We start from the raw sequence: 22017 nt of genomic DNA, 5'->3' as shown, positions 1-22017 counted from the left end.
GGATTAAAGAATAGTAGCTGGTCAAAAGTAACCCAGTGGAGTGAGCTTCATGGCTGAGTGGGAATTTGAACCCAGGTCTCCCCAGCCCTAACAATGCACTTCCCCTCACTCATTATACACACACTCTGTAACCCAGGGCTGGGGAACCTGTGCACTCCAGATGCTGCTGGACTACAACTCCCATCATCCCTGACCACGGGTGAGCTCTGAATCTTGTTTTAGCTGCAGCAATATAACTGCAAAGCAGCAGTTGTGCTGCTACGGTAGGCAATCTCTGCAAATCCTCCCAGGCCACACTTACCAACACAAGAAGCTGGTCGTCCACTCCAAAGTTTGTTATCCATACATTGTACTATTCGGTCTCCTTTTAATTGGTATCCTGGCGAACAATAATACTCACACCTGGAGTTATAATAGGCACCATCTAAACACTTGAATCCTCCGTTACCGGGCATCGAAAGGGTTGGGCAACGTTTTTCTACAGAGGGAGGGGGAAAAACCAACCAACATCAAATGACTGAGAATATTTTTTTTAAAAAAAAACTTTGCATTATATGCAAAGATATACCTATTCACCGAAAAGCAGTACAGCAAATGCATGTCAGTGTTGATTAACTGATCAAATATGAGGGCTTTCAAAGCAATGCACTACTACTACCGGAGTCCCTTTCCAATACTTCACCCTGCATCTCTCATGTGCTCATCATGGTTTATGTATATGTAACATGAAACAATCTTCCAGTCCAAAGCTGATGGCATGTCAGTGGAGGCCTTAAATCTGCATGATTCAAAGCCCAGCTGTTGCTCCCAGGAAAGGTCAAAAAAATCCTGGAACTGGTGGGCTTATCCTCTCTCTCTCACTCTCCCCCCCCCCCCATTAGGGCCAATGAGAGAGAAAATAACCACTGGAATAATCCCATGGCAAACATCCCAAGGGCATCCTGATCAAATTTGCAGATGACACCAAACTGGGAGGGGTGGCTAACACCCCAGAAGACAGGATCACACTTCAAAACGACCTTGACAGATTAGAGAACTGGGCCAAAACAAACAAGATGAATTTTAACAGGGAGAAATGTAAAGTATTGCACTTGGGCAAAAAAAATGAGAGGCACAAATACAAGATGGGTGACACCTGGCTTGAGAGCAGTACATGTGAAAAGGATCTAGGAGTCTTGGTTGACCAAAAACTTAACATGAGCCAACAGTGTGACGCGGCAGCTAAAAAAGCCAATGCAATTCTGGGCTGCATCAATAGGAGTATAGCATCTAGATCAAGGGAAGTTATAGTGCCACTGTATTCTGCTCTGGTCAGACCTCACCTGGAGTACTGTGTCCAGTTCTGGGCACCACAGTTCAAGAAGGACACTGACAAACTAGAACGTGTACAGAGGAGGGCAACCAAAATGGTCAAAGGCCTGGAAACAATGCCTTATGAGGAACGGCTAAGGGAGCTGGGCATGTTTAGCCTGGAGAAGAGGAGGTTAAGGGGTGATATGATAGCCATGTTCAAATATATAAAAGGATGTCACATAGAGGAGGGAGAAAGGTTGTTTTCTGCTGCTCCAGAGAAGCGGACACGGAGCAATGGATACAAACTACAAGAAAGAAGATTCCACCTAAACATTAGGAAGAACTTCCTGACAGTAAGAGCTGTCCGACAGTGGAATTTGCTGCCAAGGAGTGTGGTGGAGTCTCCTTCTTTGGAGGTCTTTAAGCAGAGGCTTGACAACCATATGTCAGGAGTGCTCTGATGGTGTTTCCTGCTTGGCAGGGGGTTGGACTCGATGACCCTTGTGGTCTCTTCCAACTCTATGATTCTATGATTCTATGATTCTAAACACACCTTCTGCCTCTGCCAAAGTGATGGATGTGCAGCGGGTACTTTACTACTCTTTGAAATGGCTGCATTGCCTTTAAAACATGAGCACACACAGACTGAGGCAAGGTAAAGCAAGCGAGCAGCCCTGCTTCTTCCTCCCCCACCAGGTCTGCTGTGGAAATGCTCAGGGAAGAGGGAATTGCCAAAACTCAAGTAGACAGCCTTATGTTGGACAGTGATCCCAACAAAAGGGACATTAGCAAGGTGTGCCTTGTTTGCTGCTATCTTACACTTGGAGCAAATTGTGCTTTGGATTTAACCTGGAAATGGTGAGGTTAAAGGCAACAAAGTGTATTTCCATATCGTAAAACCGGGTCTTATTTAGCCGTCCTGGCAAGGATATTGTTACAAAAACAGTATTTAAAATATTCTGCTTTAAGACACTAGATGGTGAGGCTGTTAGGAGCTCACATATTAGTATTTCTACAACCCTATAGTGGGTGGGGCTGGTGAGAGTGGGAGTCCTACAACATCTGAAGGACCCCCCCACTGGTGGAGGAAGAGGAGTGCGGGGGAGCGCCCCGCCCCCGGCAGCACGGTCCCCAGGGTGCCATCGTGGCTGACCCCCCCCCCCGCGCTGGGCGCCCCACCCGCGGGACACGCACCAGCTCTCCGCCCCCCAGTGCCGGAGCATGAAGCTCCGCCACTGGGACCCCACAGGTTCCCTAACACTGGGATAGGAGATTGTCCTTGGTGACCTCCTTGTGGATGTTTTCTGTATATGCAACTTTAAAAAAAAAGCATTGATAAGAGATAAGAGTGCATAGAGAAACAGAGTTAATATTTTTGCTGTGTAAAAAACTCGTGCCTCTCTAGTATAGGTTAATTAGCCAGAAACAACTGAACTGAGAGCCAAAGTAATGATCCACTCACGTTTGCACAAAACTTTGCCAGACCAGCGTTTGTTTGACTGACACATAAGCTCCTGGGGACCGTGCAGCTCATAGCCTTTCTGACAACGAATGTCGCATTTCGTTCCCAAGACGTTTTTATAATACCCTCCGCGAGGGCTTCTGCAGCTGGCATAGCCGTATTTCACCTTGATAGGAGAGCACCATGGTGTATCTGGTGAAAGACATACGTGCATTTATAAGAGGAAAAAGAAAATGCACAATAATACAGGACTGTATTTAAGGCTGCAATTCCACTTGCACAACTGACATCTTTTTGTGCAATGGAACTTTCCTCTCCTCTCCCCACAACCTTCAAAATCTATGCCAGAGGGTTGGGGAACCCTTCAGAGCAGATTTTTTTTTTGGGGGGGGGGGTGAAGGGGAGAGGAAATTCCCTTGCTTGAATAGAGTTCTGCATACACATTCCTGGATAAAACCCACACGTTTAAAAGTGGTGTTGGACTAGAGTTACTGGGAAGAAAAAGAGAACATAAAATTACACACAGACTGCAAGGTGATTATAGACTCCCTCCAAAGTAACAGCACCAAAGGCAGTTGCTTTGTATGTGTGGCATGTGAATTATATTTTCTGTTCAAATCTTGAGCCACTAAAAATCAAAGGAATGACTAGCACAGGTGCAATGGGAGGATGAGCACTGACCCCTTAGTTTTCTGCTTGCAGATTAAGCCTGCTACCATGTGGACAGTTAGAATTATTAGATATTTTGTTAAATTTTTCTCCTCAAAAGGAAACCAAACTATATTCTGTTTGGTTATAGCTCATACATTTACTTAAAATGATTTTTTAAAATAATGCTGGATTTTAAGTTCTGTGTCCAAGAGTTAGAAGTAATGATTATCCCAAACAATGGAATCTTGCTTATTAAGCCAAGTCTTATTTGATGTGTGGTGAATCAATATTGCACTGTCCTTGAGGCAGTGGGGCCCTGCCTATGGCGTATGCATCAGGAAGGGAGATCAAGGCTGGGGGCAGCGCTGGAGAGAGGGGGCTGGTCTACAATGCAATACTGGGTGTGCGACAAAAGCTTACACATAGCATCCAAACTGATGAATTAATGTGCTTCACAACGCACATACAGCCAAGGCAATTCAGTTTCAACACTACTCCAGGCAAAGGAATCTCATGAGCCTTTTTCTTCAAGGCTCAATGTCACCTTTAAAAATGAGTCACAGTAAAAGGCACACATGCAAGAGAGAGATGGGTGATGGGGGAAGCATGTGCTAGGGATGGGGGCAGGAGATGAGGGAGATCATTCCATGGTCTACTGATTAGGCAGCTGCAAGGTGGTAGAAGGGCAGCAGGGTAGCGGTGCTGAATTCTATGTATTGAAACCCACCAGCCAAAATATTGGCTGCAATCCTCTAGTTTTTGGGTTAGTGGAATTTGCTCTGTAAAATTTCTGCACTTGCAGAGGAATGATAGAATACTTACCACATTGTTTATACCAATGGTAGGATACTATGGACACAAGCATGGGTGTACCAGATTTAGGGACATTTGAAGCCTATTCAATAAAGAATATATATTCCTGACATATACAGAGACTCATTTTTTCAAAGCTTCTGAGAACTGAAAAGCATTGGATATGCTCTTGTATAGAGGTTGCACTGCATATTGAAACAGAAACGACATATTCAACTGACTGGAGGCAAGGAGCAAAGCATTACAGGAATACATAATGCAGGCATATGAAATTCTTATTAACTTTAGAGTTATGCCAAGATACAATTCTCAAAGTCACTGCAGAATGTAGAAGCCAGAAGGAACCTTTTAGATACCTTGGTCCCAACATATGTGGGTTTTTTTTAAAAAAAAAAAACCTAATACTACAAAACTGAGTTCAGAAACACTTTGAGCCAATGTAATCTATGAAGCTCTGGTATAATACAGGGACAGCACCTAATTCCAGTCTGCAGCCTAGCACCTGAATACTAGAATTAAATCTCTCGACCACCTGCAAAGGCAGCTCCACATAGTCTATGATCATTGGGCCACAGCAAGATGCCTCCCACTCCTACTATGGTGCAACTGGTAGTTTTGAACTACATGATGACAGACACCATTGCTCTGGTGCCACTGCCATGGTGCCTCCACCCACAATAGAGCCCACCCACAACACAGCAAGGATCGGGGATTACCACACAAGACTACCCATCTTGCAAATAAGATTCTTTCTTCTTATCCTAGTTGTGGAGATGTCATGCAACAATATGCTTGCCTCCTAGTCCACTGTGTTGCTAAGTTGTGATCTCAGCTCACAGGATATGTGGTGGGTTTTGTTTATGAAGAAAGTGGCAATTACTAGGATGGTTTTTTGTTATGAACAGAGTTATAGGCACCATCTACATGAAGGTTCCAATTGCCATTCTTTCAAAATATTAAGCTCTAAGGTCTACTTTTTATGATACCAGCTTCTGTTCTTTTGGATTTCACATTCTACCCTGAGCATCCCTATAGCTTTATTATACCATCAGATTTTGAGTCTGTGTTGCACAGAATGGGTAACCCTATTAGCCAAAGTTCAGACAGCAAAACGCAGGTGCAATCCAATAGATTTAAGGATAAATAAGGTAAGGCATGTTGAGACAGATAGTGGTGTGGATTGACTAATCCTGTTTATGCTGAAGTACACAGATACACAGGTGGTGCTGTGGGTTAAACCACAGAGCCTAGGGCCTGCCGATTAGAAGGTTGGCGGTTCGAAACCCCGCGACAGGGTGAGCTCCCATTGCTCGGTCCCTGCTCCTGCCAACCTAGCAGTTCGAAAGCATGTCAAAGTGCAAGTAGATAAATAGGTACCGCTCCAGCGGGAAGGTAAACGGCGTTTCTGTGTGCTGCTCTGGTTCGCCAGAAGCGGTTTAGTCATGCTGGCCACATGAGCTGTATGCTGGCTCCCTCGGCCAGTAAAGTGAGATGAGCGCCGCAACCCCAGAGTTGTCTGTGACTGGACCTAATGGTCAGGGGTCCCTTTACCTTTACCCTTTACACAAAAGTAAACACACAGAAAACTCACTAGCTCTCCAATTACTTCCCTTCAACATGGGTAATTACAAATGTATGTAACATAATCAATGTCGGAGAAGCACTCAGCCATAATAAGGTTGCTTCATTCCAAATAATATCTAAGTATGCCATTGTATATAAAAAAAGTTATTGCTCTATCCAAAAATATGCATTGGGGCAGAATGGTAGGTAGGGCTTTTGCAAGCTTGCTAAATGAAAACAACAACCCATTTCACTTTCAGTTGTCACCAGCAATTGATTTGTTTAGAAAGGCTGCAAACACTATCCTCTTAATAAAGGTTATGAGATTACCTGTGAATTCTTAGGATTGCCTGGTTCATAATTAGCATACTTTTTTGGGGGGGGGAGGAACTAATACTATTGAAAAGCTATGGAAAAAACTCAGTAAAGTATCATCAATCAGGTAGCGATCACAGACAGCTTTTAATTTTGCTGCTATGGTGCACGAAAGAAGAAAGCAGCTTATTTTTAATTAACATGAACTATCTGCTTGATCTCCAAAAACTGATGTCAGAGAATTAAAAACTTTTCCTTGGAAAAAAGAAAGAGAATCCATGAGTAGTGCTTCTACCATCCTCTGCAGTTCAACAGCAACAAGTACAGAAAATTCAAACACACATGAAGTCTGGCAATTCCAAGGCTGTGACTATGTCAGCACATCTCCATGGCAGCTGAACATTCCTACCTCTCTCCATATATCCAACTTGGAAGCCATGTGGCTTATATCACGTTTACAGTAACTGTGGGTCTCTCCCCCCCAACCTCCATTTCTTTCCTTTGGAAGAAGGGTTGCCAGATTTTTGCACCTACATGTCAGACTCATCTTATGCATTTCTCTACAAAATCAGAACCAGGGACAATGAACTTGAGAATATATTTGTAAGATTGCTAAATAAGCAGGCATGAGTAAGATGGGAGAGTAAAGATTATCTGAAAGTGAAGAACATCATACATGACTTGTGCACAATCATTATTTTGGGGCTGCAAAATATTCAAACCAGCCTGGATATTTTGCATAAGGGTATTAATGATGTAAATACACGTATTTTCATGGATTCGAAACAAACAAATCCACAGCAACATAGCACTGGAATTCAAATCATGAAAGGGCATTCACAGCTATTCACAGAATAAAACAAACAGTGCAAAAAAATCTGGCTGGCACAGACATACCCTAAGGCTTCATGCTCCAAGCAGAAAAAGGGTAAAAAAGCTTTCTTGGCAATGGGTGATCCTCATTAGTATATAAGCAAAGCATTCACCTTTATATCTATTGTGTGCATACACGTCTTCATCATCTTCTAGCGGTGAGTATCCCGATCCTACAATAAAACAGAAAAACTGCAGCAAGCAAGGAAACAACACCCTTGAAAAGCGTAAGGAAAGCTCTTGCAGAGATGAGCAAAGGCAGAATTAGGATGTAACAAACATCCTAGAGCAAGTTAAACTGGGTAAGCTTTCATGTTTATTAGACTTGCAGCAAAATCAGTTTATAGTGAAATGGATAAAGATATACATTTTAAAACCGAATGAAGTCTAATTGTTACCCAATATATATTGAGTCAAGGAAGGCTACAATTCATCTTGTAAGGAACTTCTATCACAAATTAAGATCTTACGCAAGTCTCAAGTGATATTTCACTATAAGATGGTTCAAAAGATACAAGTGGATGCATCAGCCATCCTAGCAAACAGCTGCAGAGGCAGAATACAGATGTAACTACCATTCCAGATACATGTGTGACTGAGCTTAATCACAGCTATTCAGCACAGCCAATGCAGCTAAAATGCCATTACATCTATTTTACCTTAATGCTATTCTGGCCAGTCAAAATAGCATTTTATTTAACTACTGAATATAAAGACTGTAGAAAAAAGGCTTACCTGGGTGGACCTGGAGCATCACGACGTTCTACCAGCAATGTTATATTTGTGTTAATTGAATTAAAATAAACTTTCAACACAAGAGTACAGAGGCATATATTCACTTTTATTCGGCAACTGCGGGCAATCCTTTTAGGATTCGTACCTGTATGTCCAAGCAGAGTGATGCACTGGGGTAAAAATAAAATGAAATCCTCCCATATGCACCAGGCGAGACAATAATGGACACCCTTGATGGAACTGGGTCACTCCATGCAACTCATGGAACAGATGACTGGCACAATCACCTTCAACAGAGCCAGGCACCTGTTTGACAGGAGTGGATGGGCGAATAACACCAACTCATCCCTTTGGCAAGTCAGCTTGTGGAGATTATTGTATGCAGCAGTGTGTTTAGAACTAGCTACTTTACACAGAGGAATCCATCCACCAAAAATATATAAGCTAATCCTAGAGAAAATCTGAGGAACTGCACAGGTACTTTATTAATCACAAGCAGAATATGCAATACACAGTACGGTACAATAATCCTATCTAAGGAAATGCTGAATGAGGTATGAATAAAATAAAAGAGATGACCATATAGCACCTCAAAGATTTATAAGTCTCGTTAAACGTTCGTCTCCTCTTTTATTTTGCATTTTAATAGAATAGATATAGCTGGTCCCCTGCAGAAGAGTAAAATTCAAACAAGCTGGGATTATTATAACTAAGTCTGTGATTGGCTGTGCAGCCCTTCTTTGTATCATCCACACATCATTCACTAAAGCATTGTGGTTATGTGGGTTTTTTAACATCTATGGCCCTAGGACATACTACTACTACTACGACTACTACTACTAATAATAATTACTACTACTACTACTACTACTATCAAAAGTGATTATGAAAAGGTTCACAGACTGGTACAAGCACGCAAAGAGGGGAACTATCACTCACCACCGGTGAAAGCACAGGCTCACGGTACTCAAGTAACCACATTTCGAAGAGCACTCATAACCACAATTGACACCTCTGTGTGTTTGAAGGGATGAGGAATCACGTTTTCAAAGTAATAGCCACAATGTAGTTTGAATGACGCAAAATAGCATTTATGTTACAAGCAAATTGTAGCTTAAGGAAGGATTCTGTTATCATATGCAACAAATGTGTTAGCAACTGTATAACTGTGCAGAAAATTCTGACACTTCAGAATACAATATTCCTTTATTTATTTTTTAAGAGGTCATAACCCGCATCATTGTGCCAAAGACAGACTATTATAGTAGGCTTGATCTTCCTCATGGACAGAATCAATTTCCTTTACCACCCCACCCCCACTTTTGCTAGTACAGTTTTCCCAGTATTCTACTCTTGTTACTTTCTTTAAAACTGCTGATGTTGGCAGACATGTTGGCATGTCAACAGCTCCATGGTAGAAAACACTAAACTTAGTAGAATTTTAAAGCACTGCTGAGCTATGTAAGATTTAAATAGCAGTCTCTAACGGCTTTGAAGATGTTACTAAAGGAATGCTTTTCATGCTTTGTTGTGCACTATTTGGCAGAATTCTGGGGTTCTGGTCTCAATGTTCAGCTCAAGAAAAGTGTCAACAAAATGTATTCTTTCAAACAACTTTTCAGAGAATTAGACTGAGTGCTCCTCAAAGATGCATCATGTAAAAGCAGCAGACTGGTGGGCAGTATTTGAAGAGTTAGCTCTTTCAGTGGTTATTTCCAGAAAATGCCAAGAACATTTAAAACCCCTTATTAATTTTTAATGGAACTTTTTGCTAACTTCCATGGAGCACTAAGGCTGCAATTCTATACTTGCTTACCAGAAAGTAAACTCCACTGAACTCAAAGTGGGCTTACTTTTGAGTAGCCGTGCACAGGATTAAGCCAGAGATTAATTTGCGGCCCCTTCAGATGTTGTTAGACTACAACTCCCATCATCCCTGAACAGGAGTCTAACAACATCTGGAGGGCAACAAGATTCCCACCCCTGAACTGTCAGCCCCTAAGCCATGCATGCACCATAAATTTCACCATGCTCCAGTCCATGCAGGTGCAGTTATTAAAAGCACAGAAGAGAGTTAGTTCCATGTGAGGGAAATTCTTGGGGGCTGCAAATAATTTCGTTTGCTCTGTCAGGGTGTTTTTCAGAAAGATCCCACTGTTTTTGAAATTACATGCTTCAACTTGTTTTCAAGAGAAATCCTACAGAAGCAATACACCTCTCAAGCTGACAAAGTTAAGCTGCAATTGTAGTGCAGAACAGAATAACAGGCAATTAATTACCTCAAAATAGTTTGGGGTGGGAGGAATGAGTGATCAATCAATATCCCGGGAGGATATCATTTTCAGTTACAGGAAACCACCATTCTTATCAGGTTTCATGGGAAATGTTGATTACAAATAGACAATGGGATATATCCAGTGTCAGTCATTCAGAGCAGACCCACTGAAATCAATGGACTTAAGTTGGATTCATTCAGCCCATCATTGTGTCCAGGCCACTGCAAGTTAATAAAATTGCATCACTGGGATAAGGGTCTACAAATCTGCTTGATCTCAATCACCAGGGGTACATATGTACAAAATCTTGGCATTTAGCATGTACGAATATGAGAAGCTGTTACTCTAGGAACAGGAATAATGGAGGCAAGCTCCATTTTAGCCACAAAAGTTGTAGATGGAACTTCACTGTTCAGAAACATGCACACGCCAATAATATGATGCTAGCGCTATGCAACACAGAGTGCCTGCTACTATTTTGCATGCTCACTATGGGGCAATTATACATAGACCTTGGGCCAAGGCAATTTGCTCATTCTTAGGGCGCTCCAGAGAACTAAACACTAGCTTATTCCTGCCCCTGTGCAGATTGTACTGATCACCTGCAGAATATATTCCTCCTCTGTGACTAGGAAAAGAGTCCCCAGGAAGTCATCAGCTTTGCCAACTCCTAGATAGCCATGAGTCCCACTGAAGAAGCACAAGACTCTAATGTTTTGAGCACTACCTGCCATGCATAACACTGCACAATGAACTTTGTGAAGAACTGTGAAGCAAAGCTACAAAACTTTGGAAAGAGCCTTCCTTATTTTATGTTTCAGTGTTGTAAAAATATAGCAGTTTGTGGGGCTCGAAGGAATACGACCCAGCTACAGGTGTGCTACCGCCAACAAAAGGGTGAAATTAAGCCAATAGTATTTATTATGGCTCTCAAAGAAATCTCCCAAATCATATGCTAGACTTTGCCATTATTTCCCCTCAGAAATTATTCCAAATCTATTTTTAACAATCTGGCAGGCACACAGTAGCCTGAAAATCTGCTTTTGAGAATGCAAATGGAAAATGTGCATTGTTCAGAATTAGCCATTTATTCAATGAAACATTTGGAACAGCCATCCATTTATGCAGCATTTGAAGTCAGGCTATTTCAAAATACATCTTTAGAAGATTAGGAACAGAAGAAACAATTAGTATTAGATGTACAAAACATTCCATGTCCCCTTCACTGATATTTCTGCTTTACCAAAGAGTGGCAATTCACATTCAGCTGTTTTCATGGATATCTGCTTTTCATTATTTTTCACCATCCCCCATTCAAAGCCTTGATGTACTATAATGCATCATGCAACAATACATTGTTGTTTTTTTATATTCTTTCAAATGAAAAAATGGTATAAAAAATGTACCTGCTTTCAGGCAAGTTGTAACGGTACTTCTGAAGGGCTGTCACATGGAAGATGGAGCAAGCTTGTTTTCTCCTGTGCCTGAGACTAGAACCCAATGGATTCAAGTTACAATAAAGGAGATTCTGAATAAACATCAGGAAGAATGTTATGATAATAAGAGCTGTTCAATAGTGCAATGGAAGCCCTTGAGATCGTTCCATCGAGGTTTTTAAGCAGAGGTTGTCTGGCCATCTGTCAGGGAAGCTTTATAGTTGAGATTTTTGCTTTGCAGGGAGTTGAACTAAATGACTATCAGGGTCACTTTGAACTCTACAATTCTATTATTCTATTATTAGAACACTTATGTTTAGCTTGGTAGCAACAGACAAGCAGTTCAGATAACATAACAAACCAGTGCTTGTAGTTTGCCGCCCTTATAGCACAGCGTGGCCAGGAGAGGAGGAGGAGCAAAGCAGGGACTGTTCAGCAACATGATCACCAAGGAGCAGCAGTGGCCCAAGCAAGGGGAGGCCAAAAGTTAATGGGATGCAAAGGCAAAGACACATTTGCCCCTGCAGCTGATGTCAACCATCTAAGTTATCTCAGCTAGGTCCTGGAGATACTGACTGAGTAATCACTGGGTTAGTGAAAGGGCTGGTGCCTTCTGCTGTAGCCATTGGCTCCTTTGCCACAAAGGGGCTTCCAACTGTGGGGATATCTTCTCAGGGCTCTCTTGACCTGTGAGGACTCTGTAGACCAGCCATGAGACTCTGGTGGCAGAGGTGTCTCTTCAGAGGAAGATTTGGTGCCCAGACCCACATGGGGTGCACTATCTTTATTTTAGAGGTGCAGCTGCCATAGAACTCTGCCTCTGAAATCTGGTCTGGGGCCGTGACATCCATTTGTTAAGCATTATGGTTTAACATGACATGTAAACACAGCCATTACATACAGCAAGCAAGATGGCAAAAGTTATCTGATAATAATTCCTTTTTATTTTGTTTACGAAGCTTTTACGCTTCTTTTCCATTTTTCTAAAAGAATTCCAAAGTCCTGAGTACGGTGCCAAATGCTTCAACTGAAACACAACCAACAAGAAAATACTACATTTTGGACACCACCCAGTCCTGTAAGGAGCACAAAAGCCTGCATATGTGGAAAATGCGGGTTGTAATCTAACTGCATATATTATGCAGTGGAACACAAGAGGCTTGGAGAAAGCAAATGCTGCCAAATGTCCCAAGTCAGGAAGGCTACAAGGAGGAGATCTTCAAGAACTCAGTCAAGGGCTTTGGGAAAGGTGCAGAGGAGAAAGAAAAAGCCCAATAAGATGCAAGAGAGGTGGCAAAAGTATATATGGTAGGAGCTGTAGTGGAAATAACTTCTAGTAATAAGCGTTTTAAACCATTAACCTAGTACTACCTAACCTGGTGCTACCTAAAAATAAGCTGATAGCTTGACCCAAGGTCTATATATAATTGCTCAGCAGTGGGCATGCATAACAACACAATTATTTAACCTTTACTGTAATTGTCAGTCTGTCCTTTTTTGTATTTCATTTCCCCTCTCACCTTATTCTGTGTATTTCCCCCTTTATATCCATCTACATAAAGGTAAAGGGACCCCTGACCATTAGGTCCAGTTGTGGCCAACTCTGGGGTTGCGGTGCTCATCTAGCTTTATTGGCCGAGGGAGCTGGCGTACAGCTTCCAGGTCATGTGGCCAGCATGACTAAGCCACTTCTGGTGAACCAGAGCAGCACACGGAAACGCGAGCGGTACCTATTTATCTACTTGCACTTTGATGTGCCTTTGAACTGCTAGGTTGGCAGGAGCAGGGATCGAGCAACGGGAGCTCACCCCGTTGCGGGGATTCAAACCGCCGACCTTCTGATCGGCAAGTCCTAGGCTCTGTGGTTTAACCCACAGCGCCATCCACGTCCCTACCCATCTACATAGATACCTGCTATTTAGAAGACCACTTCATACCATCTGGAGGATTCTAGTCCATAGCTCATACCATAATAAAACGGTTAGCCTTAGGCTTAGGAATATAAAAACAGCCTGCAGGATCGGGCCAAAGGTCCACCTAGTCCATCATACTGTTCTCACAGTGGCTAAGAAGATGCCTGCGGGAAACTAAGGGGCAGAACATGAGCACAAGAGGAATAACCCTTCCTGTTGTTTGCAGCAATTGTTATTTGGAAGTACTACTGCCTCCAACTGTGGAGGCAGAGCACAGCCAACATGACTTGTAGCCATTGATTGCCCTCTCCTCCATGAATTTGTCTCATCTTCCTTTGAAGCCACCCTAGTTGGTGGCCATCACTGCCTCCTGGAATAGTGAGTTCCATAGTTTGACTAAGCTGTGAGAACTTTTTCTTGTTTGCATCATAGCTTAGGCGAGCCTTAAACAGAGGATGTCCTTTCTCCCCTCACAGTCTTAACCACCACACTACTTCAGCTCTCAGATATCTGTGAAGGAAAAAAGCGTGTAAAGCACTCCTAAAATACATTTTGCAAAGTCAACTCTCTCACTCTCTCTCTCTCTCTATATATATGCAACATAATTTGGAGCTCAGAGCCTAGTGTCTCATTTCCAAAGAAGTCTTATGTTTTGAACCTAGCTCTGACACAGAAGACAATTTCTCATCAGAATTGGAAAGTCAGTGGCAAAAAGATGGACAAATTGCATCTCAGAACTGCCAGCCTGAACCACAGTTCCCAGAAGGGTAAACCTTTGTGGTAAGTGAGAAAAGAGACAGGCTGACTAACAGTAACTCATGCTTTGCCATACCACATTGGCCAAAGTTTTGCCAGGCTTTTCAGTAAATCCCTCAGTACAACTGACAAAGTGTGGAAAAATACATAAAACATTATACAGAACTGCAACGTTTTTCTGAAGTTGTGTGTTTCAGTGGTTTTTTCCAGTAATTAACCCCAAAAATGAGCCCAAGGAGTTAAATAAGCATTGTTCTTCCTCCCTAACGTACTTTTCTATAAAGAAGACATACCAGAGAGCCAGTGTGGTGTAGTGGTTAAGAGCAGTGGACTCGTAATCTGGTGAACCGGGTTTGCATCCCTGCTCCTCCACATGCAGCTGCTGGGTGACCTTGGGCTAGTCACACTTCTTTGAAGTCTCTCAGCCCCACTCACCTCACAGAGTGTTTGTTGTGGGGGAGGAAGGGAAAGGAGAATGTTAGCCGCTTTGAGACTCCTTTGGGTAGTGATAAAGCGGGATATCAAATCCAAACTCTTCTTTTTCTTCTTCTTCCTAAACTAGAACGCAGTTATGCAGTCCGGTTGAATAAAATAATTTCATCATCCCTTAAACAAAACAAAACAAAACAAAAAAAACCCCTCAAACTTCTAAACTATGGTCAACAAATTCACATCGGCCATTTCTATCGCAAAGCAAGCTTTGAATACTAAATTTCATACTAAATGTCATAGTGAATCTTTGTAAACCATTCCAGTGATAAGATATTGGTCTTAGTAACCAAGCTCTTAAGGTGGGAAAAGGTGTGTTCGCACATGAGAAACATGAAATCCCAGAGTTGGTCATGGTTATCAAAACAGAGTACAGTGGTGCCCCGCAAGACGAATGCCTCACAAGACGGAAAACCCGCTAGACGAAAGGGTTTTCCGTTTTGGAGGTGCTTCTCAGGACGAATTTGCTATGGGCTTGCTTCGCAAGACGAAAATGCCCTGCGATTCCTGGGTTTTTTTCCCCCCTCCCAGCCTTTTCCCCAGGCCCCTAAGCCGCTTATCAGCTGTTCGCTAAGCCGCTTATCAGCTGTTCGCTAAGCCGCTTATCAGCTGATCTGAGCCGCTAATAGCCTTTTAGCAGCTAATCCACTAATCCCTTAAGCCTTTAATAGCCGCTAATAGCCGCTAAACCGCTAATAGTGCTAATAGCGCTAATGGGCTTGCTTCGCAAGACGAAAAAAACCGCAAGACGAAGAGACTCGCGGAACGGATTCTTTTCGTCTTGCAAGGCACCACTGTATAAGGTCACCATAAATTTGATCTAATTTGGCAGCAGTGTCATTTTCTAAGCAGCTATTTGGGCAACTGGAAGGTTTTGAATAAGGTGATATTTAACTGGCTTAACAGTGCTATATACATGTTTACTCAGAAGCAAATCTCACTCAGTTCAATTGAGATTGCTCACAGGTAAATGGGTATGGAGCTTTCATCCCCAAAATGCATGGACAGTCACTATGAGTCATTATTTATTTAAACTACATAAACAGACTACTGAAAGTACAACCATTTCAAGTTTTAGAAATTTTCTAGTAAACAAAGACAACAAAAGATCACCCAAAGAGTAACAAATGTATTACTAATGTTTGCCTAAGTAGCAACAAGTACCCTTGCAGAGTTGAGGATAATTTGAAGGTAAATATGGGACCAGTAGAATTTATAGGAATTTATAGGGCTCAGATGTAGTCTTTTCTGACATAGGACCACTTCCAACTTTAAAAAGGCATATCCAACAAAAACCCAAGCTCACTGATGGTACAGAAGATTGAGCACGCAGTAATTTGAGAATTCCAGTTATGTGAACCATGTGTGTGATTTTCACTATAAAAGGAACAAAAAAACTTCAAAACTCAGCAAGATCAAAACAGAGCTAGCTGACTGGCAATGGCAGTTACACATGTGCTGTTCAACACATGTTGGAGTTCTGCAAACTTGGTGCTTTGCCATTTGAAGTGAACTTCAGCTGATGCAATTCAAATCCAGGAACTGAAGCAAATTTAGCATCACATTCAGCCTCATGGCATAAAATGTACAGCAATCTCACCATCAACAGCACTAATCTTACATGACACAAGAAGGGGAACTCCTTTTCCCCACCATATGCTCTTTGGGGCCTGGAGCTATTTCTGTAGTGATCCCCAATAAGCTTTTCCCACTTTAGATTAGGAAAGACATGCAGCAACAACAGTTGCATTGGCAATGTACATCGAGTTAACAGAGTGCCTATTCAGAACTTCCCCTAAGTTCAATAAGCGTGTATAGGATAAGTTACTTCTAAATGAACAATAAACACTAAAAAGTCAAGCCCCTACCCCTGTAGAAAACAAAGCCTTCAGATGAGGCATGGGATAGGGGAAAGAGTTGAAGGCTCAGCAGAAGCCAACCTCCACAAGTCCAACTCCCACAAATCACAAGCTAGTTGACACTATGCAGGAGCTATACCAATTCTCAGAATCAGTGGTTTTCTTGATTGACCAAATTAGCTCAATAATCGCACAAAATACTGTGTATGCTTCACTGTTTCTCAGAGATACGACTAGTCACATCTGTTTGTTCAAGACAATTAGCAATTACTCCTAAGTGAGTAGACGAATGATAGCACAGCAATATGGAAAGAACGCCTGACCTGCTTTTTGGAGAACAGAAAAGGGGTGCACTTTTAATATATGGAACAGGGCAGCTGCAATATTGCCAAGCTGAACTGCCCTTGGCCAGAAAAGGCAATTGTTTCTATTCCATTTGCTGCTCCCAACAAGTTTGGGGAAGGTAGTTTTAACACCAGAATAGCAGCTTTTTAGACTGCAAAAAGTGGACCTTAATGATACTAGGGAACAGCCAACGGCAACAGAGCTCTAGTGTTTCTTCTGGATTTTTTTCAATAACCTTATCCAGAAAGCCAAACTCTGAAGACAGCAACTTCATGTAGCAAAAAAGTATCCATTCGTATACAGTACAGTGATCTGTCAGTTATAAGTAAATACAATTTAGTCAGACAGAACTTTATTGCATGTTAGGTTAACAATCATTGTATCAAATACTATTGTGTTTAGATCTCTGGAAGCGATGGAACATAAATTTAAATAAATAAATAGGTTCAGTTATGAAACAGTGCAAATCTGTCTTCCAGCATTTTTGCATTGGCAATGTTAGCTGAATTGCACCAACAAAAATAAATTCAAACCTTGCTTACAAACACAGTTAATTCAGTAACTTTATGACCCCCAGTGGACAACTGTTACTTCTGCAAAGTATGCTTGCAGGCCAAAATGATGCAATTGCTCATCCATTAAGCATGCTCAACAGCTTTTTAAAAGTGGGAGGGGGGGTTGCATGCACTTAATAACTTCAAAATTACACAATCTCACACACATTTGGCATTGGGTTGCTTTTTAAAGCATATGGAACTGTTGGATTTGAAAGTAAAATAAGTATCAGTAAAATGACAGTGGTCCCTGGAGAATGGATTCACGTTGTCACTCTTTTCCCACCACAAGAAGATTTTGTTCTAAGCACCCAATGCGTGCTCAAGTGCCCCCACACAAGGCAATTTAGCAGACACTATGGTTTAAACAACACAGGCTATGGCTTGCTGATCAGAAGGTTGGCAGTTCGAATCCCTGCAACGGGGTGAGCTCTCGTTGCTCAGTCCCAGCTCCTGCCCACCTAGCAGTTCAAAAGCATATCAAGTGCAAGTAGATAAATAGGTACCGCTCTGGTGGGAAGGTAAACAGAGTTTCTGTGTGCTGCTCTGGTTTCGCCAGAAGTGGCTTAGTTATGCTGGCCACATGACCCGGAAGCTGTTTGAGGACAAACGCCGGCTCCCTCGGCTTATAGAGCGAGATAAGCGCCGCAACCCCAGAGTTGTCTGCAACTGGACCCAACGGTCAGGGGGTACCTTTACCTTTATGCATAAAAACAGTAATTGACAAAATTCCACAAATGAGCTTAAGGCAAAACCTAAGTGGTGGCAGGAAAAATTAGCAACTTTTTGGAAAATGACAAATAATGCTCTTATTCATTTAAAATCATCCTCAGAAGCAGATATTTCAAACCAGGCTCAGAATTAAAAACAAAACCAAACCCATGGCTTTACCTTGAACAAATATCCTTTCTGTCTTGAAAACGGAAAGGGGAAGTGTGCAGATTTCCATGCTAATAAATTAGAATAAATGTGTTTGCCAAATGGGAAAGCACATCAAACTGCTCAAAGAAGTCATTAAGAGGTTTGGAGGGAAGTGTCACCAGTATGCGAATGACACTGTGCTTTATTTATCCTGTTTTGACAAAACCAGATGAGGTGGTAAAAGTCACAGAATAAGTATGGGGAACCTGGTCATTACCTCAGCCAGCACGGCCAGTGAACAGAGATGATGAGAACTGGAGCCCAACAACATCTGGAGGGCCACAGGTTCCCCCTGTCATAAATGGCTGCCTGGGATTAGCAATCATCAATTGATGAGGGTGAGCAAACCAAAGTTCAATCTAGATGAAATAGCGCTATCAAGTTGAGTCTGATTAGTTTGCAAGTTTGTGGCTCCCTTTATGGTTAAATGGACTTGCACTTCCTCTGAATTGTAAGATGAGCAGGTTGAACGTACTCCTCAACCTGGCTTTTCCTCCTGGAACCAAAGGCAACAGTGCTTTTCACTCCCTCAGTTTGATATGCCAGCTGAGGCCAGTGCTACAGAATGGGGAGCTATCCATGGAGATCGCCACCCTATGGAAGGTGCTCTGTTTGATGCTGCCCGTGAAGACTTGTTTGCAAACTTCAGTTAGCTTAGTTCAGAACTCATAAGTTCACTTGTTACCAAGAATAAGCAAATGGAAGCACAGAGCACTGGTATCTAAAGAACTTTATTAGCTTTCAGCTTGTTGGAGCAATTCAAGGTGCTGGTTCTAGCCTTGAAAGCCATAAAATAACCTGAGCCAGACTACCTCAAGAAGCATCTTCTCCCATGGAATCTTCCCTACATCATATGGAGCATTACTCCAAATCCCATCTTTATCTAACTTTTGATTGATGAAAAGAAGGAACACAATATGGTCACAATATGGTCTTTTGTGACCATGCTGCGGAACTCTCCTTCCCAGTTATGCTCTTATAAATACATTTTTATTGCAGCAAGCAATTGGATGATAAAACATGACTGCATCTTAACTGCTGTGCATAGGTGTTTTAGGCTGTTGTATTATTGTGTATATATGATGCTGTTTTATTGGTCACTGCTTTACATTTTTCATAAGCTATAAACTGCACTGATATGGAGATTATATCGTAAAATAAATAAAACAAACACATTTTTCCCAGTGGCTAATGAATATACAATAAAAATGCCTATCTACAAATACAACATAATTGAAAGTGAGGTGTAAAACTATTATTTTGCATTCATGTGTAAAACACGTAATATTATGCTCCTGGAAATTAGAAGACCATGTGTCATCTTGCCAGCCTCTCCCAGCACTGTATTGCCATTAAAAACAGCCAATTCTCAACAACATCCAACACTAGTGAAAAATGCTAGGGTCCTCCTCATACAGTATGTACGCATCCTCTGCTCTTATAAACTATTCCAGAAAGAGAGATGGAAACAAACTAACTTGTTCATGAGATTATTCAGCATAGTCCTATGTCAACAACCAACATACATTTAAACACAAGCAGAAGCCCCCTTGGGTAGACTAGTAGAAAGCCAAATATAGTACATTGGGTACCCACAACCCATCATGATCAAAGGCCCTAATATACTCTAATTAGCACTTTTAACAAGAAAAGCATTTTATAGTTTTATCTTGCTCCTTCTTGCATCAATGCTTATGGTTTTCTTTGATGTTTTGCTTTTAAAAAATATAGTTTAGTTTTGCCCTGTGAGGTAAATCAGTAGAATTCCCATTTTACAGAACTGAGGCTGAAGACTTTCCCTGGGCCACACAGGGAGGCTGTCACTTGACAGGGATTTGAACATAGCCTATAGTCCAGTTAACAACCAGACAAGAACATCTAGCCCAAAAAGGACCCTGCCTTTAGCACGCAGGATCAGCAGGATGAAACTATCCTGACTAAAGGCTAATGATCAGGTTTGATTCACAGACCCACAGAAAACAGCTATATTTTGGCACTCGAACCATGGTGAGCTTGTTGCATGCATCCACTGCAACACACAGGATTCAGTTTTTGGTATGACCTGGCTAATATCATAGAATCGCAGTTGCAAGGGACCCTGAGGCTCAATGTATCCCAACCCTGAGCACTGCAGGAATATGCAGCTGTCCCTTACCAGGATCAAACCTATTAACCTTGGTGTTATCAGCACCATATAACCAACTGTACATGACATCAGACAATCTTTTAAAAATATATACTGCAGATGATCCATGTGAGCAGGAAGTCTGAACTGGGTCTTCAGGTGTATACCATGCCAGTGTGATAACACTTCTCAGGCAAGCACAGCAACTTAACTTTGATGTGATGCCACCTGTAAGGGGCTCTGGTACTATTTCCATGCCAGGCATCGCATTTAAACTGTGTGCCAGTACTTTGTATGTAGTGGTGGATACAAGGCTAACTGAAGCGTTTGCCAGTCATTCATTATTCCTATACTCGTATGTACCACATAACTCGGATCCATTCACGTGCAGAACAAGACTGCAGCCAACTCTTAATTACACACAGGTGTTAGGTGCATTTACAAGTTATCAGCTTTGTGTGGAACACTTGCGTGGACGAGACCGCCGTTGCCCGAAAGATTAGCACCGGCTGGGGAGTCAACCCGCGCAAACTTTTAAAGTCTCTCCCCCCCCCCCCAGCAGCCTCCAACAACTGACGCCCCAAGTCTACTAGAAGCTTTGTTTCTGAAAGGAAATTCTTATGCAAAAGAACTGCAAACCCACACGACGAGCACACTATGTTCTTATTTCGGGGCGTCCCTCACAAGGGTCGGCCGCCGCTTTCCCACCTTGGGCGTAACTTTCGGCCAGGTTGCTGCAGCCGAAGACTAAGCGGCGGCGGCGGCGTCTCTTTCCTCGAAGGCGCCTTGAGCGGACTCGGAAGCGCCGCCTTCCCCGCGCGGTCCCGAATGCATCCCCGCCGCCCCCCTCCTCGGTTTCCGCCCCCTCTCCTGAGCCCCCTCACCTTGGTACGCGAGGCTGAAGCGCGCGCCCACCGCCAGCAGGAGAGCAGCCAAGCAGACGGAGGGGCTCCGCATGTTGCCCTCGCCCAGGCGCCCCTTCGGCTCCCACTGCAAGGCTGCCGGCCGACGCGAGAGCCGGGAGCAAGCGGACGGCTCGGGGAGGGGCGACGAGCAGGCAGAGGGGCTCCCTTTGCAAGCTCCTCCCTCCGCAGCCTCTTCCCGCTGAAACTCTTCCCCACAGCCTCCCACCACCTCCTCCTCTCCCCACCCGCGACGCGCAGGACGCCGAGCCCCGTTGCAAAGCAGCGCCCAGGGAGGCTGAGGTGGCCCCGAGGGGCGCCTTCCTAGCAGCAGCGCTCGTGCAACGCTCCCGAATCAACTCTCTCTCGGCGCTGGGATTCCGCCAGTTTAAAAAAAATAAATTTCCCCCACTGCGGTTTCAAAATGTATTTTCCCTCCACGGGCCGTTTGCAGAATCAGTTCATTTAGGATGGGAGAGAAGCAGGAGCTTGGAAAAGGTCAAGCACACCACCAACCCCCCAAGCCGCCTCCTGCTTTGCTCAAGGCCGCCTTTTCGGCGAACCCGCCTTGGGTTTCCCCCTCCCTGCGTCAGCCCTACTTGTAATCCAGACCACGATGGTCTCGCGCGCCAGACAAAAAGGATGCCTGCGGGCTCCCCTCCTGCCTCTGAAAGGCTCGAGGCCTTGCCAGACATGCCCGCCGCCAAGGAGCTTTTGGTGTGTGGCGGGACTTCTT

The 22017-nt window shown here is 43.1% G+C and overlaps 1 protein-coding gene across 3 annotated transcripts in view; it reads right to left on the bottom strand.

The window, feature by feature from the left end:
- The window catches only part of SRPX (sushi repeat containing protein X-linked), a 31133-nt gene extending 9116 nt beyond the window's left edge, over nucleotides 1-22017 (bottom strand). The window contains exons 1-4 of one of the 3 annotated variants that reach the window (XM_083439138.1): nucleotides 21264-22017; nucleotides 7084-7143; nucleotides 2756-2947; nucleotides 302-478 (exon numbers count right to left, since the gene is read on the bottom strand). In XM_083439138.1, the coding sequence (XP_083295264.1) occupies nucleotides 302-478; nucleotides 2756-2947; nucleotides 7084-7143; nucleotides 21264-21336 (502 nt within the window). In that variant the 5' untranslated portion in view covers nucleotides 21337-22017. Of the gene's footprint in view, nucleotides 1-301; nucleotides 479-2755; nucleotides 4826-4885; nucleotides 7144-21263 lie in introns of all 3 variants that reach the window. The other 2 variants (XM_083439140.1, XM_083439139.1) reach the window with 2 other exon arrangements.

Source organism: Podarcis tiliguerta (genome assembly GCF_965153285.1).
Source record: "Podarcis tiliguerta genome assembly, chromosome: 4".
In the NCBI taxonomy this organism is placed as follows: domain Eukaryota; kingdom Metazoa; phylum Chordata; class Lepidosauria; order Squamata; family Lacertidae; genus Podarcis; species Podarcis tiliguerta.
The sequence above is the reverse complement of the archived record's forward strand: the minus strand, read 5'-3'. Positions and strand labels throughout refer to the sequence as shown.